The 17,037-nt window shown below is 54.3% G+C and overlaps 1 protein-coding gene across 10 annotated transcripts in view; it reads right to left on the bottom strand.

The window, feature by feature from the left end:
- The window catches only part of SPECC1 (sperm antigen with calponin homology and coiled-coil domains 1), a 191,382-nt gene that overhangs the window by 23,132 nt on the left and 151,213 nt on the right, over positions 1-17,037 (bottom strand). For all 10 annotated transcript variants that reach the window (XM_032498921.1, XM_032498920.1, XM_032498913.1 and 7 more), the window contains 2 exons: positions 15,035-15,191; positions 12,350-12,452 (listed from right to left, as the gene is read on the bottom strand). In XM_032498921.1, coding sequence (XP_032354812.1) covers positions 12,350-12,452; positions 15,035-15,191 — 260 coding nt within the window. The remainder of the gene's footprint in view (positions 1-12,349; positions 12,453-15,034; positions 15,192-17,037) is intronic.

The following is a 17,037-nucleotide window of genomic DNA, read 5'->3' on the forward strand; positions in this document are numbered from 1 at the left end:
TTTTTCCCTTGTGAATGTGCCAAACTTTCTTGCTTTTCTGCATACATGTAACTTTGTTGAAAACTGGCGTTTTGAGGATTACCATGTGACAACGCTCAAAGTCAGAGTGTCTCCCCTCTGCAGGGCTTGCTGTGACTGTCTGCGGTGGTGCTTGCTGGCGCAGTGACTTTTCTGAACTAATTTTGTAGAGTATGTATTCTTTGTTGGGCGTGGCACTGCAGTCTCTGTTCTGTTAGCTTAGTGACCAGCTAGTGACTGGACAGAGATCTCCCCAAACGCCTGGGAAACCTCCTTGGTCTTTGCCGGTGGGCTCCCCTCCAACACTCACAGCTCAGCCTTCACTTCCTGCCCGTGTGGAACCTGACGGTCAGCCAGAGGTCTGAGCTCAGGTCTCGTCAGGTCTTTTCTGAGCTTCTAAATTCTCTGGATATGTGGGAGCTTTTCACAGCCCTGCCCTCCACGTACCTCCTCCCCCAGACTCTCCTGTCGGCCTTTTTGGTCTGTCTTTGCTTGAACCAACTGTCACCTCTCGGCTTAAGAGGCAGCAGCTGATACCTCTGCCTTCAAATGCTTTTGACAAACGCTGCCTAGGAAGCTCCTGTGCAGCTGACCAACACAACTTTAGTCCTTCGGCAGCAAGGTCTGCATGGTGCCCTCTGGCACCAGCAAGCCGCCCAAGGAATGCTGGCCGCGGTCTTCACAGTCATTCAGAAAGTTACAAGCAACTCTGTGGTTCGTCGACAGGAGACTAGACGAAGTGTCGTCGTGCACCCAGTGAAAATCTCTGCAGGTGCTAAAGACAACAGAGCATCTCTCAAGGCACCAACAGAACTGTTACCACACCTGCTAGCCAAAACAGCAATCACAGATCAACAGGACCTCATTTTGAAAAGTAAGTTTATCTCCGCACATTTGTATATTTAAAGCAGTGGTTCTCAACCAGGGACAATCTTGTCCCCTCCCTTCCCTGGCTGGGGACATCTGTCAATGTCCGGAGACATTTTTAAATGGTTTTCACAACTGGGAGACGCTACAGCTTCTTGTGGGTGGGGCCAGACATGCTGCCAAACATCCTACAGCGCACAGGACGGATCCACAACAGAGAATTATCTGGCCCGAAATATCCAGTGTGAAGGCTGAAGAAACCTTAATTTGAAGAAAAATATCCAGGAGGGAGGGTACAGCTCAGTGGTGGAGTGCGCACTGAGCGTGCACGAGGTCCTGGGTTCAATCCCCTGTACCACCGTTAAAAAAAAAAATTAATTGCCTCTTCCCCAACCAAAAAGATAAAGTAAAATAAGAAAAAAGGGAAAAAAATCCAATTGTTAAAAAAAGATACTTTCAAGGGTAGAATTGAGCAATGGGATAGGAGTTACATCATTGACTATACACAAATATTTTATTTTCTCTCAAAGAATTATTTTTAATTAAAAAATACAAATAAGGAATAAAGCAAAAAGCACTGGTTTTCTTTCACAATAAAAGGAACAAATGCAGAGTGTAAAATACTCAAAAATGCAGAAGTAAAGAGAAGATCAGTTATGACTTTCCGTCTGAGCTAGAACTCAAGCAACAGCCCAACTGGAACCAACTGAAAAAGAGGAGAAATCTGTCCTAAGGACTTTAATGTCCCCCAGAAACCGAGGGCCTCTGACAGGGTGCTGCAGAGCCTTGAGACGCATCTGAACTCAGGGAACAGTGGGGTCACGTCAGCCTTACTATCCCGTCGTCTCCCGCGCTCTCAAATTCTCTGTCCCTTCCACTTGCCTCCTGGTCAGCTGGCCGCATCAGGGTCTCCCGACCACCTCCGTCTCAGGTTCAGTGATTGCTCAGAGGATGCCCAGCCTAGGCCCAGAGTCACGCTCACAGTGGGGCACACATTTATCCCAGGGGAAGGATGCAAAGCAGGATCAGCAAGGGAAGAGCCCACGGGGGACCGGGTGCGGGCTTCCGAGAGTCCTCCCCGGGCGGGGACGCGGGGGAGTGCTGGCCACTGGGAAGCTTGCGGGAGATGCGGCGCCCAGGGTGTTTTCTGGGGGCTGGTCCTGGCGGTGCCCTTGGCCTGGCCCCAACCCAAATCCCAGGCTCCCAGCAGGGAAGCAGGTGTTGCACCCAAACCACAGGATTTGGGCCAACTGTTCAGGCAGAGTGAGCCCCTGTCATTGGCTCCAGGAACGGTGGGAAGGAGCCCTCCCGAAACCCGAGTTCCCAGACTCCAGCCAGGGCGCGCTGGCTGGCAGCCTGGGGAGGCACGGCCACCAGCCGGGCGCTCACTCTGCTCTGTGGCGTCCGAGCTCTGTGTCCCAGCCATCGCTCTCTTGGCTCGATTTACAAAACCCTGGCTTGGGTCGGGTCCCTCCTGTGGGCCAGTCTGCAGTGGCGAGGGTGTTGTGGCTGCTGCTCTGTGACCATGTAGATGATGGTGGGGTGGGGCCCTCCCCATCTGCTGCGCACACAACCTCACGGGCGTCTCTGCACCCTGCCACTTGACATTGTTGTTCAGAAAATCCTTTTTTTATTTGCCCCAAATGGCATCACAACCCAGAGCAGGAAAGGGGGCTCCTGAGTACCACTATATATAAAAACAGGTTAAAAACAAATTTTTTCTGTCCAGCACAGGGAACCACATTCAATACCTTGTAATAACCTGCAGTGGAAAAGACCCTGAAAAAAATATATATACGTATGACTGAATCACTACACTGCACCCAGAAACCAACACCATGCTGTAAATCAACTATTCTCCCATTAGAAAAATTAAATAAACAAACAGCTGCAGAAGCAGAGACAGTGGGTGAACAGGGGCCCCCACAGAGCACAGGCTCCCCTGGGAATCTATCTTTGTAAGGAAGTCAAGAGGCACTTTAATGACAGTAAATAAATCAAAACATTTCACATTCTCTGAATCATGCCTGCAGCTCTCAAGAGACTTGCCTCAGAAAAGAAAGCACACATGGGGCCCCGAATGGCGTGACGGTTCACAGGCCGCTCGCGATTGGCTAGGAGTCTGGGAGGGCTCGTCTGGGAACTCGGCGACAGAAAAACACACGTTGCCGGCAATGTGGGTTTTCTCTCCAGATGCAACTCAGGGTTAAGGATGTTTAGGGCACACCGCTTGGAAAAGTGCTGTTTTTCTGAAAAATGTTTCATCAGTCTTTTATGTTTATATGTGAATTTAAAAGATGCAGTTAAAAAAAAAAAAAGACGCCAGAAACTGACACTGTAACTGACTATACGTCAATTAAAAAAAAGTAATGGAAAAAATACTCAGTAAAAAAAAAATCAACTTGTGACGTGTCACATGGCCTTGGAGGGGCACAGCAGAGACGGGAATGAGACCGGGTCCCGCGGGCCCCTCGACCCCCTGCTCTGTACTGCAACTCCCTGGGTGTCTGCCTGTCCGCTGTGAAGGTTTCTCAGGGAGGATCTGGTTTAATCATTGACTGTAATACACTTTTACGGCCTTTTCCCTCAGACTTCACCCCCAGACTGCATGTCATAACACAACGTTCTATACAAAGGACATTCTTGGACTGTGAACCACACGGCACAGTGAACACCTGTGAATTCCACCTCCCAGGGAAAAACGACCAGCCTCGCCCTCTCTGTTTACCTTTCACTTACTTTTGAACACACAAAGGACTACACAGCTACGTTTTCTGAAGTTACAGTTCGATAAGATTCATCATTTAAGTACCGGTTTCCTCCCCCGCCCCCATACCCCTCGGCCACCAGGTCCCTGGTCTCTCTGCTGAAGCTCCTCCAGCTGCCTGTTCTAGAAACAAACAATAGCTTTACCGAGATATCATTCGCACACCATCGAGTTTACCCTTACAGATGCACTGCTCAGTAGCTTTCTCAGGGACCCACCGGGTGTAACAACCACCACCACTGTCCAGTCCCAGAGCATCTTCATGCCCCGCAGAAGAAACCCTGTGCCCAGTCGCCCCCTCTGAAACCGAGTCCCCCTAAAACCGAGTCCCCCAAAACCGAGTCCCCCCAAAACCGAGTCCCCCAAAACCGAGTCCCCCTAAAACCGAGTCCCCCTGCGGAGTTTACGATTAACCTCTTTGTTTAGTCCCACCTCGTCCTGCACCTGTCCCCCTCAGGACTGAGGGGGATCAAAGGAAAGGGGGGACCGACACCAAGCAGGACCCTGCAGGGCCTTCCTGGGTACAAAAGCGCCTCCGTGCCCCCTGTTTCCTGTTTGTAGAAAAAGGCTTTAGTCTCCCAGACCTTCCCTGAGTTCCAAAGAGCAGACTGAAGCAGTTACCAATTAGGGAAGTGAGGGAATGCAAGAACAAAGGGAAACAGTCAAGAAACAAGAGTTGAGCAATAAAACAGAGTCCAAGTCCCTCCTCAAGGGACGTACACAACAACCTGACGCACATCTTCAGAGGCTCTGCCGAACCCGAGACCCCCACGCAGGTGGAGGACGGTGGCCACATGGCGACAACCAGCACGTAGACACCAGGCCGGCTAGAACCAGAAGACTCCCGAAACTCCACCCTGTGGCCTCATGCCAGCCAGTTGGGTGGTGGGGCCGGATTCTCACGGCCCAGCTCGCCACTGAAAAAGCTCTCCTGAAGAGCAAAGGAAATTTAAAGACTACTTGCTTCCTATTTTTGCCTTAGCAAAATGGAATCCACTATGTGATTGTCCAACCGCCTTTATTTATTTATTTTTTTGTAAACTGGAATAAAATCTAGTGTGATCATGATCATTGGAAGGATTCGTGTGGAAAGTTACATTTTATCTGTGAATTTTTTAGAAAATCAGGGTACCGATAGAGTAGACCGGTTTACTCAGCTTTCCACGATGCTGCCTTGCTCTCAGCTATCACACTTGTGACCCATGAGAATGACATCAACCAACTTGATAAATTCCACGCGCCTTTTATTTCCTGGTGAGTTGTGTGAACTCCGTTCTCGTTGAACGTGGCACGTTAAACCGGTGTTACGTTCTCACACCGTCTCTTGAGAAAAAGGCTCTGATTTGACCCTGTATCACTTCCTTCAAAATGCAGGGCAGGTGCTCAGTTAAGTAAAGGACCGGAGACATCTTTTAAAAAAATAAACAAACATAGAAATAAAAAACAAAAAGCTCCCCTGCTACGGTAAGCAAAGAAATGGGGTCTCAGTCTTTCCTTTCTATTTCTTTGACTACAAATCAGATTGAACACATTTAACGCTTAGTTTAAAAGGCACTTTTAGTATTTTTGGCTATCGATAACTGTTTGTAACGCCTGTTAGTGATGAAACATTTTAATTCATAGTTAGGACATCAGTATTCACCCAGCTGTCTCAGGCCAGGGCCGGAAGGATCCCTACGACGTCCCCCCAGAAACTGCCCTGAATCAAAAGTGCCGAGAGTGCCCTCCAGACTCTGCTGGCCGAGCCCAGGCGCAGCTCCACGTCCCAGGACACAGCTCCACGCCTGCTGTCCCTACGGCCTCAACCAGTTCCCGCCTCGCTCAGCAGCACCTGTTCAGGGGGTAAAACCATCAGCCCCTCAAGCTTCGCTCCAGCCTGGGCAACACGGAAGGGCAGGATGGGAATCGCCACGTGGGTGATGGGACCATGTGGGAAGGAACAGTCTTGTGGACAGTTGTTTACTGGCTCAGTGACCTCGTGTAAGCCACCTTCCCAAAGGAAAGACAGGAAGAGGGCTGGAGGGCGTCTGCAGACCAGCGACTGCAGGAGCATCGGGAAGAAAGGACCTGAGCCCGGCCCCTTCCCTCACTCGCCACAAGTCACTGGAAGGGGTCTGCTCGGTTTCCTGAGAAGGAGCACAGGGTTGGGGCTGGCCGACTCCTCAGCGTTTTGCTTTAATCTCTCAGGATTTAAGCCTTTAACTGTTCAGACCATGGCAGCAAAGCTTGTAAGACAGATTTATTATAGGAAACAGCCTTTGTTTACTAACATACAGAACAGGCCATGAGAAAATGAACCTTCACAGAAGTGGTGAACGAATTCAGAGCCTTGAGCAAGGCACCCACTGCTGTGTGTGTGTGTGCGCGTGTTAGTGTGTGCTTGTCTGCGTGCATGTGTGTGTCCTTGTGCGCAGTGTGTGTGCACATGTGCATGTGTGTGCGTGCATGTGTGCGCATGTGTGTGTGTGTGTGTGTGTAGGTTTCCCTTGCTTGTCAGAGAGCTTCAGAATCCTGGGGGTCTAGCCTTATAGGCATGTCTGAAATCAGCAGGGCCTGTAGCAAATCCAAATCTGGCTATGAAACCTCGGTCTCCTGGTGGTGTGGGCTGACCAGGACTTCCCTGTGTTAAAGTCTTGGGGAGCCAAGGCCCTACTGAAGCCCGGAAGACGCTGTGGGGGCCCCGCAGTTCTGAAGCGGACGGTGACAGGCTGGTGCTGTGGCGTCCCTGTCCTTCCTCTCCCCGTCCCAATGCCCCCGGCCTCAGTCAGGCTGAGGACGCTCAGTTTGCCTGGCCTTCTGCCATCCCTTAGCTCAGGGATCTTGACCTGTAACAGCGATGAAAGCGTGGGGTTCAGCCCCAAGCTCTGCAAGGTCCTGGGACCTTCCCGAGAAGCACGACCAGGTGCAGCCCCCTCCCCTGGGCAGGTGGCGCCCTGGCTGCCTCCCAGGGCCCCGCGCCCTGGACCGTGCGGCCAACACCGGGGATTCACTTGATCGAGGACATAGGCAGGGGTTATTCCAACTCACCTGCTTCTCAAAAGCTAGGCTCCAAAACTGGTAGCAAGTTCTAATAGGCTGACTTTTAAAGGCCTTAGATTTCAAATGTCAAATCACAACTTCAGAGCAGAATTGCAGTAGAAAGAAATCAGTAAAGTGACAGCCAAGCTTGCTCTCAGGGGGACACAGTTTGAAAAAGAAAAAGAAAAAAAGAACGGTTTGCCTAAGAAGGGCCAGGTGCTTTCTTGCCTTCAAGCCACAGCATTAGCTTTCTTCTGCTGTGTAACAAGTTCCCACAGACTCGCTGCAAAGGCCTCCGGTGACGGGGCCAGGCCCGCCCTGGTGACCTCCCCGTCTCAGGGCCAATTCATCTGCAACCTTAACGGCGGCTGTCAAATCCCTTTGGCCGTGAACAGGAGAAACATCGGGCAGCAGAGACCACGGGGCATCCTGGAGCTGTGCCACCCGCCTCGGCTCTCGGTGCCGGCCACGCAGCAGGTCACCTCAGCAGCTGTTACAGAACGCCTGTGCCTGGCCCCGACCCTAGGCCTAAGGAATCGAGTCTTACAGGCGGGGCCCAGGCAGCACTGAGCACCTCAGAGCTGAAAGGCGCACCTGTGCCTGAGAGAAGAAGCGTGTTGTCACAAATTAGAAACACAGCAGAGGGGGGGCTCAGGGGCAGAGCGCGTCCTTAGCGTGCAGGTCCTGGGTCAACCCCCGGTACTTCCACTAAAAAACAAGCTAGAAACACAAGGACATGGGCGATGGGACACTAAAGGCCGAAAGAAGACAAGTCTGTCCCGGGTTTGGCATCAGGAAAAGGGGATGATCTGACCCTAAGCGGGAAGCTGGGGTTCCGCTACCTCGTGACCCCAGGAACTGCTCCTCTAGAATTCTGCTGCTGCAAGTTAGCACAAACCCAGCAGCTTAAACAGCGCCCGTTTACCGTCAGCACGCTGTTCGGGGCTCAGGAGTCCCGGTGAGCAGGTGTCCTGGGTTCTCCGCTTCAGGGTCAAGGTGTCGGCGGGGCTTGGCCCTTCCTCGGAGGCTCTGGGACAGATTCCACTTCCAAGCTGCCTCAGGTGTTGCCAGAAATCCCCCTTTCAAACGTGCCATGTGGCCTGGACTGAATCAGCGGCGTCAGCCACACGGTCCAGAGCACAGGGCCCTGGGAGGCAGCCAAGCCGCCACCTGCTGGGGTGGGGGCGGGGGGCTGCACCTCGTCAGGATTCTGGGGAGGTCCCAGGACCTTGCAGAGCTTGGGGCTGAACCCCACGTCTTCATCGCTGTTGCAGGTCAAGGTCCCTGAGCTAAGGGATGGCAGAAGGCAAGCAAACTGAGCGTCCTCAGCCTCTGAGGCCGGGGGCATCGGGACCGGGAGAGGAAGGACAAGGGACGCCACAGCACCAGCCTGTCACCAGTCCGCTTCAGAACTGCGGGGCCCCCGTGGTGTCTTCCGGGCATCAGCAGGGCCTCGACGCCCCAACACTAGTCAAAACTAAAGTGCAGGACAGGGAACTATGCTCAGTGCCTCGTAACAACCTCTCTCGACAACAGACACATGCATGTGTCTGCATGACGGGGACACAGTGCTGCACACCAGGGGCTGACGCACTGTAACCGACTGCAGTGCAATTAAAAAGCAGAAGACGATTGAGGTGCTAGGAAGTCCGGGTTCCCTGCTGCCGTCGGCCGAGGGCCTCGCTCAGCCCCGTCCCACGTGCCCCCCACCTTCAACCCCACCAACGGTGCCCGGCCTCACGCGTCAGAGAAAACCCTCGGCTTACAAGGGTCCGCGTGTGAGGTCCACTGGGACAATCTCCCTTCTACCATGTACACAGGGAGGAAATCACATGAGGGCAAGGGTCACTGGGGTCATTCTTGGGTCCTGCCCATCCCAGCCACCATCTGGTGTTCCCCCCTTCAGGACCCTTACTGGTAATTACGCTAGAGACGGCAATCTCTCTGGAACAACCAAGAAGGGACCAAACGCAGATTAAGGGAAGGAGACGGAGGGGCCCGGGGGTCAGGTGAGACACAGCCTAATGCCCACCCAGCGCCAAGCCCAGCGACTGACAGTCATTTGCAGGGCCTTCCTGGAAGTCTGCCTTTTTTCAAAAAAGAATCCAAGGAAATCTGCATTGAGAAGAAGGCCAGGGAGGGTCCCCTCGATGAGAGCCTTTCAGGCTCAGCGCGGGTCTCACTCCACAGCGAGGGCCTGTTTATGTCCTATCGTGTGACCTCAACCTGGGGGCGACCCAGGGGCTCAGCCGGGGTTCTGGACTGCGGTTCTAACCTCTGGAGCCGTGACGCTGGAGAGGCCATCTCGCATTACTTAAACTCCACCTGGGACATCAGTGGGGCCGACTGTCGCAGCCTAGAACCTGGTGCAAAATACAGCGATGAAAACACAAAAATCCTCATCTTGTCCAGGTGGGCTGAGCCACGGCCCGAAGGTCACCTCCCCGACCTCTACGTTAGGGCTGACGCTCCCAGCCGCCTCCTTCCAACATCCACGCATTTTACTTTCTAGTTCTAATTAGTTGTCGCTCCCCGTGAGAACCTAAGTCCCATGAGAACAGAAGTCCTGCGTGTTCCACTCGCGGCTGATTTCCCAGCACCTGAACACCATGAGGCACTGCGGGGCCCCTCGGTAAAAATTAACTGAGTTAACACACGGAGAGCTGGGACATAGCCCGTCCCGCTGCACTCTGTTAGGGTAACAGGAAAGTCATTTTCAGCTGAAATGCACATCATACTGTTTTTTTAAAAGACGGTGAACCGCCTGAGTTCTCGACAACTTATTTTTGGCTTCCTACGTCGGACAGAACACGCTTCAGAGGCTTACGAGGCGTTCTAGACAAACAGGTTTAGACAGAGGATGTTCTGCGAAGAGTAAATAAACCAGACATACATGATTTACACTTTGTCTCAATTTACAGAGATTTAAACAACGAATGGAAACCACCCTTCAGGCAAAATGCGTTTGGGGTTGCATCAAACGTAAAACGCTTGGAAGACTAGTTCAAGACGTTCGCAGACAGAAGGAACAAGGCAGACCACAGCAGCGGGAAACCTCATTCTCAGTCTCACGACTGGAAAGATCTCGTCTGATTTCTCCCCGCAACCTCACTGCAGGGACGTCACACGTTCAAGGGCGGACTCCTCCTGAGAAGTTCGCCTGTCCTTTCCCACCATGCCCGCACGCCCCGTGGCCACTTCTGTAAAGCGGGGAGGTGACAACTTAGCCGCACGTCCGTGACCACGTGGGGCTCGGCCTTGGTCACACCTGGTTCCCGGATGACTGGTGTTTTCACCCTCAATTTCCTGTCACCGTTCCCACCTCCTTCACCCTGAAGCCTCCGTCACCAGCCTCCCTCCCTGACTTCGCCCTTCCTTCTGCTTCCCAGCAGGGCGGCGGGGGATGCTGTGACTAGGCTGGCCTTTTACGGGACACCTGGACCCTCAGAAAGGGCGCGAGCAGAAGGTGGACGGAGCAGCTAAAGGAAGACTGCACCAGTGCGTCTCTGGACCCGGGGAGCCCCTGCTACTGGTCGCTAACCTGATTTTTTTCTTTTCCTTTTTTAACAGAAAACGAAAAGGAGATAATGTCAGAGACACAGGACACCTCCATTCTCAGCTGGAATGAGACCAGAAGAAGTCTGGCTGTTGCTGTCACAAAGAGGACTCCAGCGGCGGCAGGACCGCCTGGGCCGGCTCGCGGCTGACACGGACCTGGTTTCTTCCCTCTCCGTCCCTCTCCATCTCCTCCACCCTCAGAAGCTGGGTTCTGAGGAGGGAGCGTCACAGGGACGGCAGCCTCAGAATTTTTAGGATAGTGGGGTAAAGGTGCGGGGGGCCGGGCCTAAGAGAGGGGAGACTGGAGGGGGGTTTGCAGCTTATTTAGAGAAGGCGTGCATTTAACGGGAAAGGCCAACCCATCCAACTTCCAGAAGAGAACGCAGGAAGGTATCTTCATGACCTTGAAAGTAGGGGAAGGGTTCTTAAGCAGGAACAAAACGCACTGATCAGAGAGAAGACGGACAAATCAGGTGTAATCACAATGAAGAACTTTGTTCAACAAAAGAGGAAAAAGCCAGCCACCCCGGGAGAGAGCACCCGCAAGACGCCCACCTGACGGAAGGCCTGCGCCCAGAGAACCCCTGGGGCAGCAGGGACAGAGAGGCGAGCTGATCCTCAAAATGCGCAGACGGCGGGAGTCGGTGCCACCCAAGGGGGCCCGGGTGTCTAGTCAGCGTGCGAGGGGGGAGGGACCCCACCTGCAGGTGGAAGATTCGAGCCACAACCACACGAGATGCCACATCACACATGTCCAAACGACCACAAGTGGAAGACGGACGCCAGCAAGTGCTGGGGAGACGGGAGAGAAAACATGAACCTCACGAACCGCTGGCGGCAGGTAGGCTGTCCAGGCGCCACCGGAACCTGCCTGGCACGGCCAGCCACCCCCGCGCTCCGGCTCCGGGCGCAGACCTGGGAGGAACGCGCACCAGGGTGTTCGAGACGCGCGAGGACCTGGCGGCACTATTTACAGAGCCCCAAATCTGATGTCACTCACCCGCCCGTCAACAGGAGAGCAGACACATAAGCAATGGTGCGACCAGATGGCGGGCTGCTAATCGGTGAAGAAAATGCACAAACCGTCGCTACGGGAAACGTCATGGATGCACCTCAGTAACGCCACACCGGGCAAGAAAGCCCGTGTGCGACTGTGATGGTGTTTCCATTCCTGCACACGATGTTCAAAGGCAGACACACGGACAGGGCACTGGGGACACACACGTCTGTGGAAAAGTACGAGGGAAGAGCTGAGGACAGGCCGCCTGCGGGAGGAGGGGCTGCGGCTGGAACGCCGCCTGGAAGGGCCGGGGGGGCTGGCAACGCTCTGCTTCTGGATGCGACTGCTAGGGTTCTCGCTTCACAATAACTTGTGAAACTATGATTTATATTTGATGCACTTCTATCTTTGTGAACGATACTTCATAATAAAAAGAAGCTTAAACTTGGGGGGAGGGATAGCTCCGTGTCGAGCGCATGCCTGGCGCGCACAAGGTCCTGGGTTCAACCCACGTCCCTCCATCAAAAAAACAAAAAAGTGAGTAAACCTAACTACCTCCCCCACAAAAAGTTAAACATTTTTAAAAGCTTAAACTTGCACTGGGGTTGCTCCCTGTTTAACAGGCCTTCACTGAAAACAGCTGTCCCCGGAAACCCAAACTCTTCAACCGCACGACGCAGCTCCTGATGGAACAGACAACCCGAAGGCCCAGCACGTGGGGCGCTCACACGGATCAGGAACAGGCACCGCTCTGGGAAGATGACTTAGCGAGAGCCGTCTCCCTGGTGGGAGCAGCCTGACGGGTGCACGGCTGGGGGTTTAGGCCTCCTTCTCTCCCAGAGGAGACACGCTCGGGTCATGTGTGCTGGGGGGTCGGCCTAGACTCCAGCCCCTCCTGCCTCTGTGACTGGCCCCTGGTGCAGCCCCGCCAGGAAGGACAGAAGACCACGGGGAGCGTGCACTGGCCCGGCCAGGCCCCCTCCACCCCGGGACCCCGGGCCCCTTACCGCGTAGCCCCAGGCCCCTTACCGCGTAGCCCTCTGTCCTCCCCGCCCCGGGACCCCGGGCCCCTTACCGCGTAGCCCTCCATCCTCCCCGCCCCGGGACCCCGGGCCCCTTACCGCGTAGCCCTCTGTCCTCCTCTGGCACCACTTCAGCAGGGCATTGCGCTTGGAGCCGCCGTACTCCCGGGCCAAGGCAGCCAGCGGGTCCCTTCTCTCCACACTAGTCAGAGAGAGGAGCACAGGGTGAAGAGAAGATGCTAATGTTTACAGCCTCAGACACACAAGGAGCAAGCAGCCAGCTTAGAAAGGCCGCAGTCGAGGTCTGGCCACTGAGACTCCAGAGAAACGACCCTATCGGTACCTTTTTATTAGGTCTCACAGTACGAAACAGAAATTAAATTGTGCTTCTCGGTTTTCAGAATTCTGGGGAGAGGGTGGTGGTGGTTTGTTTCGTTTTGTTTTTTATCCATCTGCTGCTCCAACCTCGCCTCATATTTATTTAAGTACGGTATCATTTCAATAAAAGACACTTGTAGAAAAAGCATTCTATGTGTTCAAGGCTAAGGCGACATCTACGTACCACGGGAAAGACAGACGGGAAGGGCGCTCTGAAGACACCAGGCTGGCTGCTTACGGGGAGGGGAGGGGGTGGAGATGAAAACACACGGGTGTAGAGGACAAACCAGGTGACCCGTGGGGGAGGTGCCGCAAATGGAGAGGCTGACAGGAAATTTCAGAAGTAATAAGACTCTTCTTCTCCTTAAACTGGAAAGTACGTGTACAGGTGTCTCTCCGTTACACATACGGTGTTACTATTATTGTTTCATATCCATCCAATATTTAATTAAAATATCTGTAAATGATTTTAAAAAGAGCAACGGGGTCCTTCTGGACTCCAGGTGATTTCCTTCACTGTATCTGGCACCTCTGTAAACTCCAGCCCAGGCGTCTGTGGTCAGGGTCGCCGTGACCTGTGCCGTGACGGTGACTCTGCCCGTGTTCGCTGCGCCGGGTCCTAGCTCGTCACCTAGACCTGGACTTCCAGGCCTGGCAAATTAGGGAAGACTGAAATGAAGGCCTGGAGAAGGGCTTCTGCTTAAACAAACAGAGCATGTAGCAAATAGTTTCCTTCTACAAAAACCTGACTGGATGTGATTGCAGTAATAATGATGGGAATTTCCAGAGTAAGAAATGAACATCCTGTCACTGGTTTGTCTCGATGACATGAACATAAAAAGGAAGCAACAAACGAACTTCACCAACCTAACCTTTCACGAGGAAGGGAATAACATAAACAGCATATTCGTGTCCTCGCAGCCTGTTCACATGCGCTTCTGGCATGAGGAAAAGAACAGTTTCAGAAAAGCACCAGTTTGGGTCCTCAAAACCTATCTCTTGTGCATAAACAAGACCGAAAGGTCATATCTGGGGCTTTAAATTAAACCTCTGAAAGATATGACTTCATCTATTTGGGTCCAAATATAGGCCGCACCCAGAGATGTGACAATAGCGGAACTGGACTGTGTAGACTTCCATTAAATCCTTTGAAAACGCCCCTAATGGTAGTTGCTGTCTGTTAAAATGCCATCACCTCTAAAGCCGCCGATTTTGTGTGTCCCTCCACCTGCCTGTTCATAAACATTTACTGAGCCAAATGCTGCGTGCGGAGCAAAACGGGGGCTGAGAGAGACATCAAAGCACAAGGAGAAGTGTTCACTGTCCACTTAGGTACAGCAGACGGGGCAGACAGACAGTCTACAACAGCGAATCAAATACCGAGCGGCTGTCAGACCCCAAAGGCGAGGAAGGTGTCCACGCTATGGGGTGGCTGGCTGCGGCTCGTGGAGGGGTGACCAGGAGGAGGGCGGAGAACAGGAGTGTGAAAGGACAAGAGGAAGACAGCTCAGGCCAGAGCCTCGCAGGTGGTCGGGATTGCTGGCCTGACGCTGTGAAGGCAGAGAACACAGCAGGCTGGGCGGCCGGGCTCCAGGCTCCCGGGACACTGGGGCCGGCAAGTGGGAGGGGCTGAGCTGCGGTGGGTCCAGGAGGCCCGGAGAAGCAGAGTCGGGCGGGTTCCCAGAGGGCCTGCTCTGCGCAGGTGCACCCAGCGTGTTAGCAGAAGCAGGGACGTGCCTGCAGTGGGGCGAGTGACTGCAAGGTCGGCCGTGGCTGGGTGACCAGGAGCACCGAGGAGGGAGGTGGTGGCAGGGGTGCGAGAGCAGGGGCAGGCCCTGGGGAAGCAGGCCCCCAGCAGCCCCAGGCCCCTCCCCCCAACCCCTCACATCCCTGCCAGAGTGACCTAAACACCGATTCTGCAGTGCCCCCCGATCCTGCTTTTGCACTGCTGTTTCCTGCACCACCACCCAAAACCAAAAACAAACCCGCAAACTTCGTGGTTCCCGCTGCTTTACCAAAACGAGCACAAACCTCCTACTTTGCCAGCTGAGACCGTTCGGAGTGTGGCTCGACCTGGCTTTCCCGCTGTGACTTCCTCGATGCCCACCCCCCAGCAGGGGTGAGGCCCCCCTCTGTGCACATCGGGCCCCACCCCTGTGAGCCCCTCCCACCGCCCGGACCCCCGAGGGCTCTGCTTCTGCTTCTCTCTTTAGGGCCCTGCACTTCACTCGGCCCGGAGCTACCATCCAGTGCCCGCCTCCCTCGCTGAACAGGGACTGTGCCTGAACCATTTGCATTCCAGAAACACCTGCAGAAGTAAACTGACGGTAAAGGATAAAACAGAAGGAAGAGCACAGGGCCGTGGGCCCAGCGCTCCCTGAGTTCTCCCTGCTGGAAACGTGGTACCTGAGTTTGCCGGGCGGCTTCCAGCCCCCGGGGGAGGCGCTCAGCAGTCTCGTGCCCCCGAAGCCCAGAGAAGGGGGTCTGCTCAGGGACTCGAGCGAGGGGCTCTTGCGGAGATAAGGGTCCGGTTTCAGGTCCTCGGCCCTTCCCTTCAGAAGATCTGCGGGAACAACAACAGAACCACCGCCCTGAGAATGAGAGACGCGGCAGGTCACACGCGCTCTCCCCGAGGACAAACCCACGACAGACACAGGTAGACATACACAGATGCAGCTTCTGGATTAAGTCGTAAAAATGCAAACAGGGACGTGGTGTTTTCGGGGAAGGATTCTCCAGGCAGTGCTGGGTCGTTACTTAAGTGGGGTCACCCAGCAGATAAGGTGGAGGGGAGGGAGGAGGGTCCAGAAGATGGCAGTGTGCCGGCTTCCAGCATAAGCAGGCTTATTTCCTCTAAATGATGCCAGCAAGAAACCGGTTAGAACCTGACGGCCGCAACTGCACAGTGGCCGCAAGGACCTAGCAGGACGTGACCCACGGCTCACTGCAATATAATCAGCATCGCGGTTTAGGCTCCCCTGCGGATTTTCCTGTGTGCATCATGGGTGCGGACAGGCGCAGGCAGGACAAGCATGACTAGGCACTCCAGGGCAAGAGCCGACCGTCAGTCAAGAGCCGCCTCTACGCGAGGGTGAGATGGGGGACCCAAGGCCAGCGCTGCCACCCGCCCAGGACCGCCCGCCTCTTCTTCTCGGAGATGTACTTTCCCTTTGCTAACAAATCCTTTAAAATCTTCCCACCATACAACGCTTCCGTCTCCCGTCTGAGTTCTTATCTTTCGAGTAAGACAAGAACCCGGGTCTTTTCCCTTCCCCTTTTGGGGGTGACAGCAGGACCAACTCCGACACTTCACAGGGACTCAGGGCCCAGCAGCCCCCGGTTCAACAATTACTATGAATTTCAAGATAGTCCCCAGAGAGCACTGAGCAGAGGCCCTGCTTCTAAGAGCCTTCTCCCACCGCACGAGGCCACCTGCGCTGTTGTACCGAAACGGCAGACCAGCCGGCCTGCCAGGAACTCAGCCGCGTTGAGCTACACGAGCCAGTCTCACTCAGCTCATGCCCAGAGGTCTGCACAAACGCTTTCTTGAAGGGGTCTTTCAGTAACTTTCCTCCTCGTCTCGTAGCTGGTGCCCGGGGAGGGAGCCCACGGGAAGGTGCCTCCTGGGGGCATCGGGTCGCAGGTGGCAGCAGACAACACACTGGGGTCCAAGAAAGAGACCCGTTTTGCAGGAGAGGAAGCCTCCCAGTCACAGGGCCTGGCTCACCAAAAGTAAGCAGAAATGTTTAAGGCTCTTCTCTGCTGCCACACTGGCCTGAGGCAGGAGAGCTAATGCGGCAGGCTGACTCCTCCGGGCGGCGTTTTGTAAAGGACCACGACGGTGGACAGTGGGAGAAGATTTTCCAGACCTTCTAGTTTCTGTGTACAGAGGCATCGGGACCCAGAGAACTGGGGACTTGCAGCCAGTGGCCAGGCCGAGCCCAGGACCCTCCCCTGACGCAGTCAGCAGTCGTGGAGAAAACAATACTTGTGCAGCTAATAGCATCAATTATGGGCAGTCAGGTTGGGAGTGAGGCTAATTAGCTCGGGAGAGCAGAGAAAAACAGCGTTTACATCACTAAAGGCAACACAAAAACAGCGTATTCAGCCTGGTCCTGCGGCATCTGGTGACCTCAGGTCGGCAAGGCGGCCAGGAAGCGAGCAATTTTCACTGTGCAATGCTTTCCGAGTAAAGTAAACAGAATCACTGGGGGGACAGGTGCCGGCGGGGGCTGACCACCGTCCTGCGGTCTCCGCGTCAGTAGTTATCTTCCCCATGAGAAGGACGGTCTCTCTACTCAATGGGCAGTTCACAGCTGGAGGGCCAGAGAGGACACAAATACCAAGACCAGAAGTTCACCCAGGGCACTTAAAACCAGCTCTGGTGGTAAATGCTACGTCACAGGCAG

The sequence above is a fragment of the Camelus ferus genome, chromosome 16, assembly GCF_009834535.1.
Source record: "Camelus ferus isolate YT-003-E chromosome 16, BCGSAC_Cfer_1.0, whole genome shotgun sequence".
Taxonomy (NCBI): Eukaryota; Metazoa; Chordata; class Mammalia; order Artiodactyla; family Camelidae; genus Camelus; species Camelus ferus.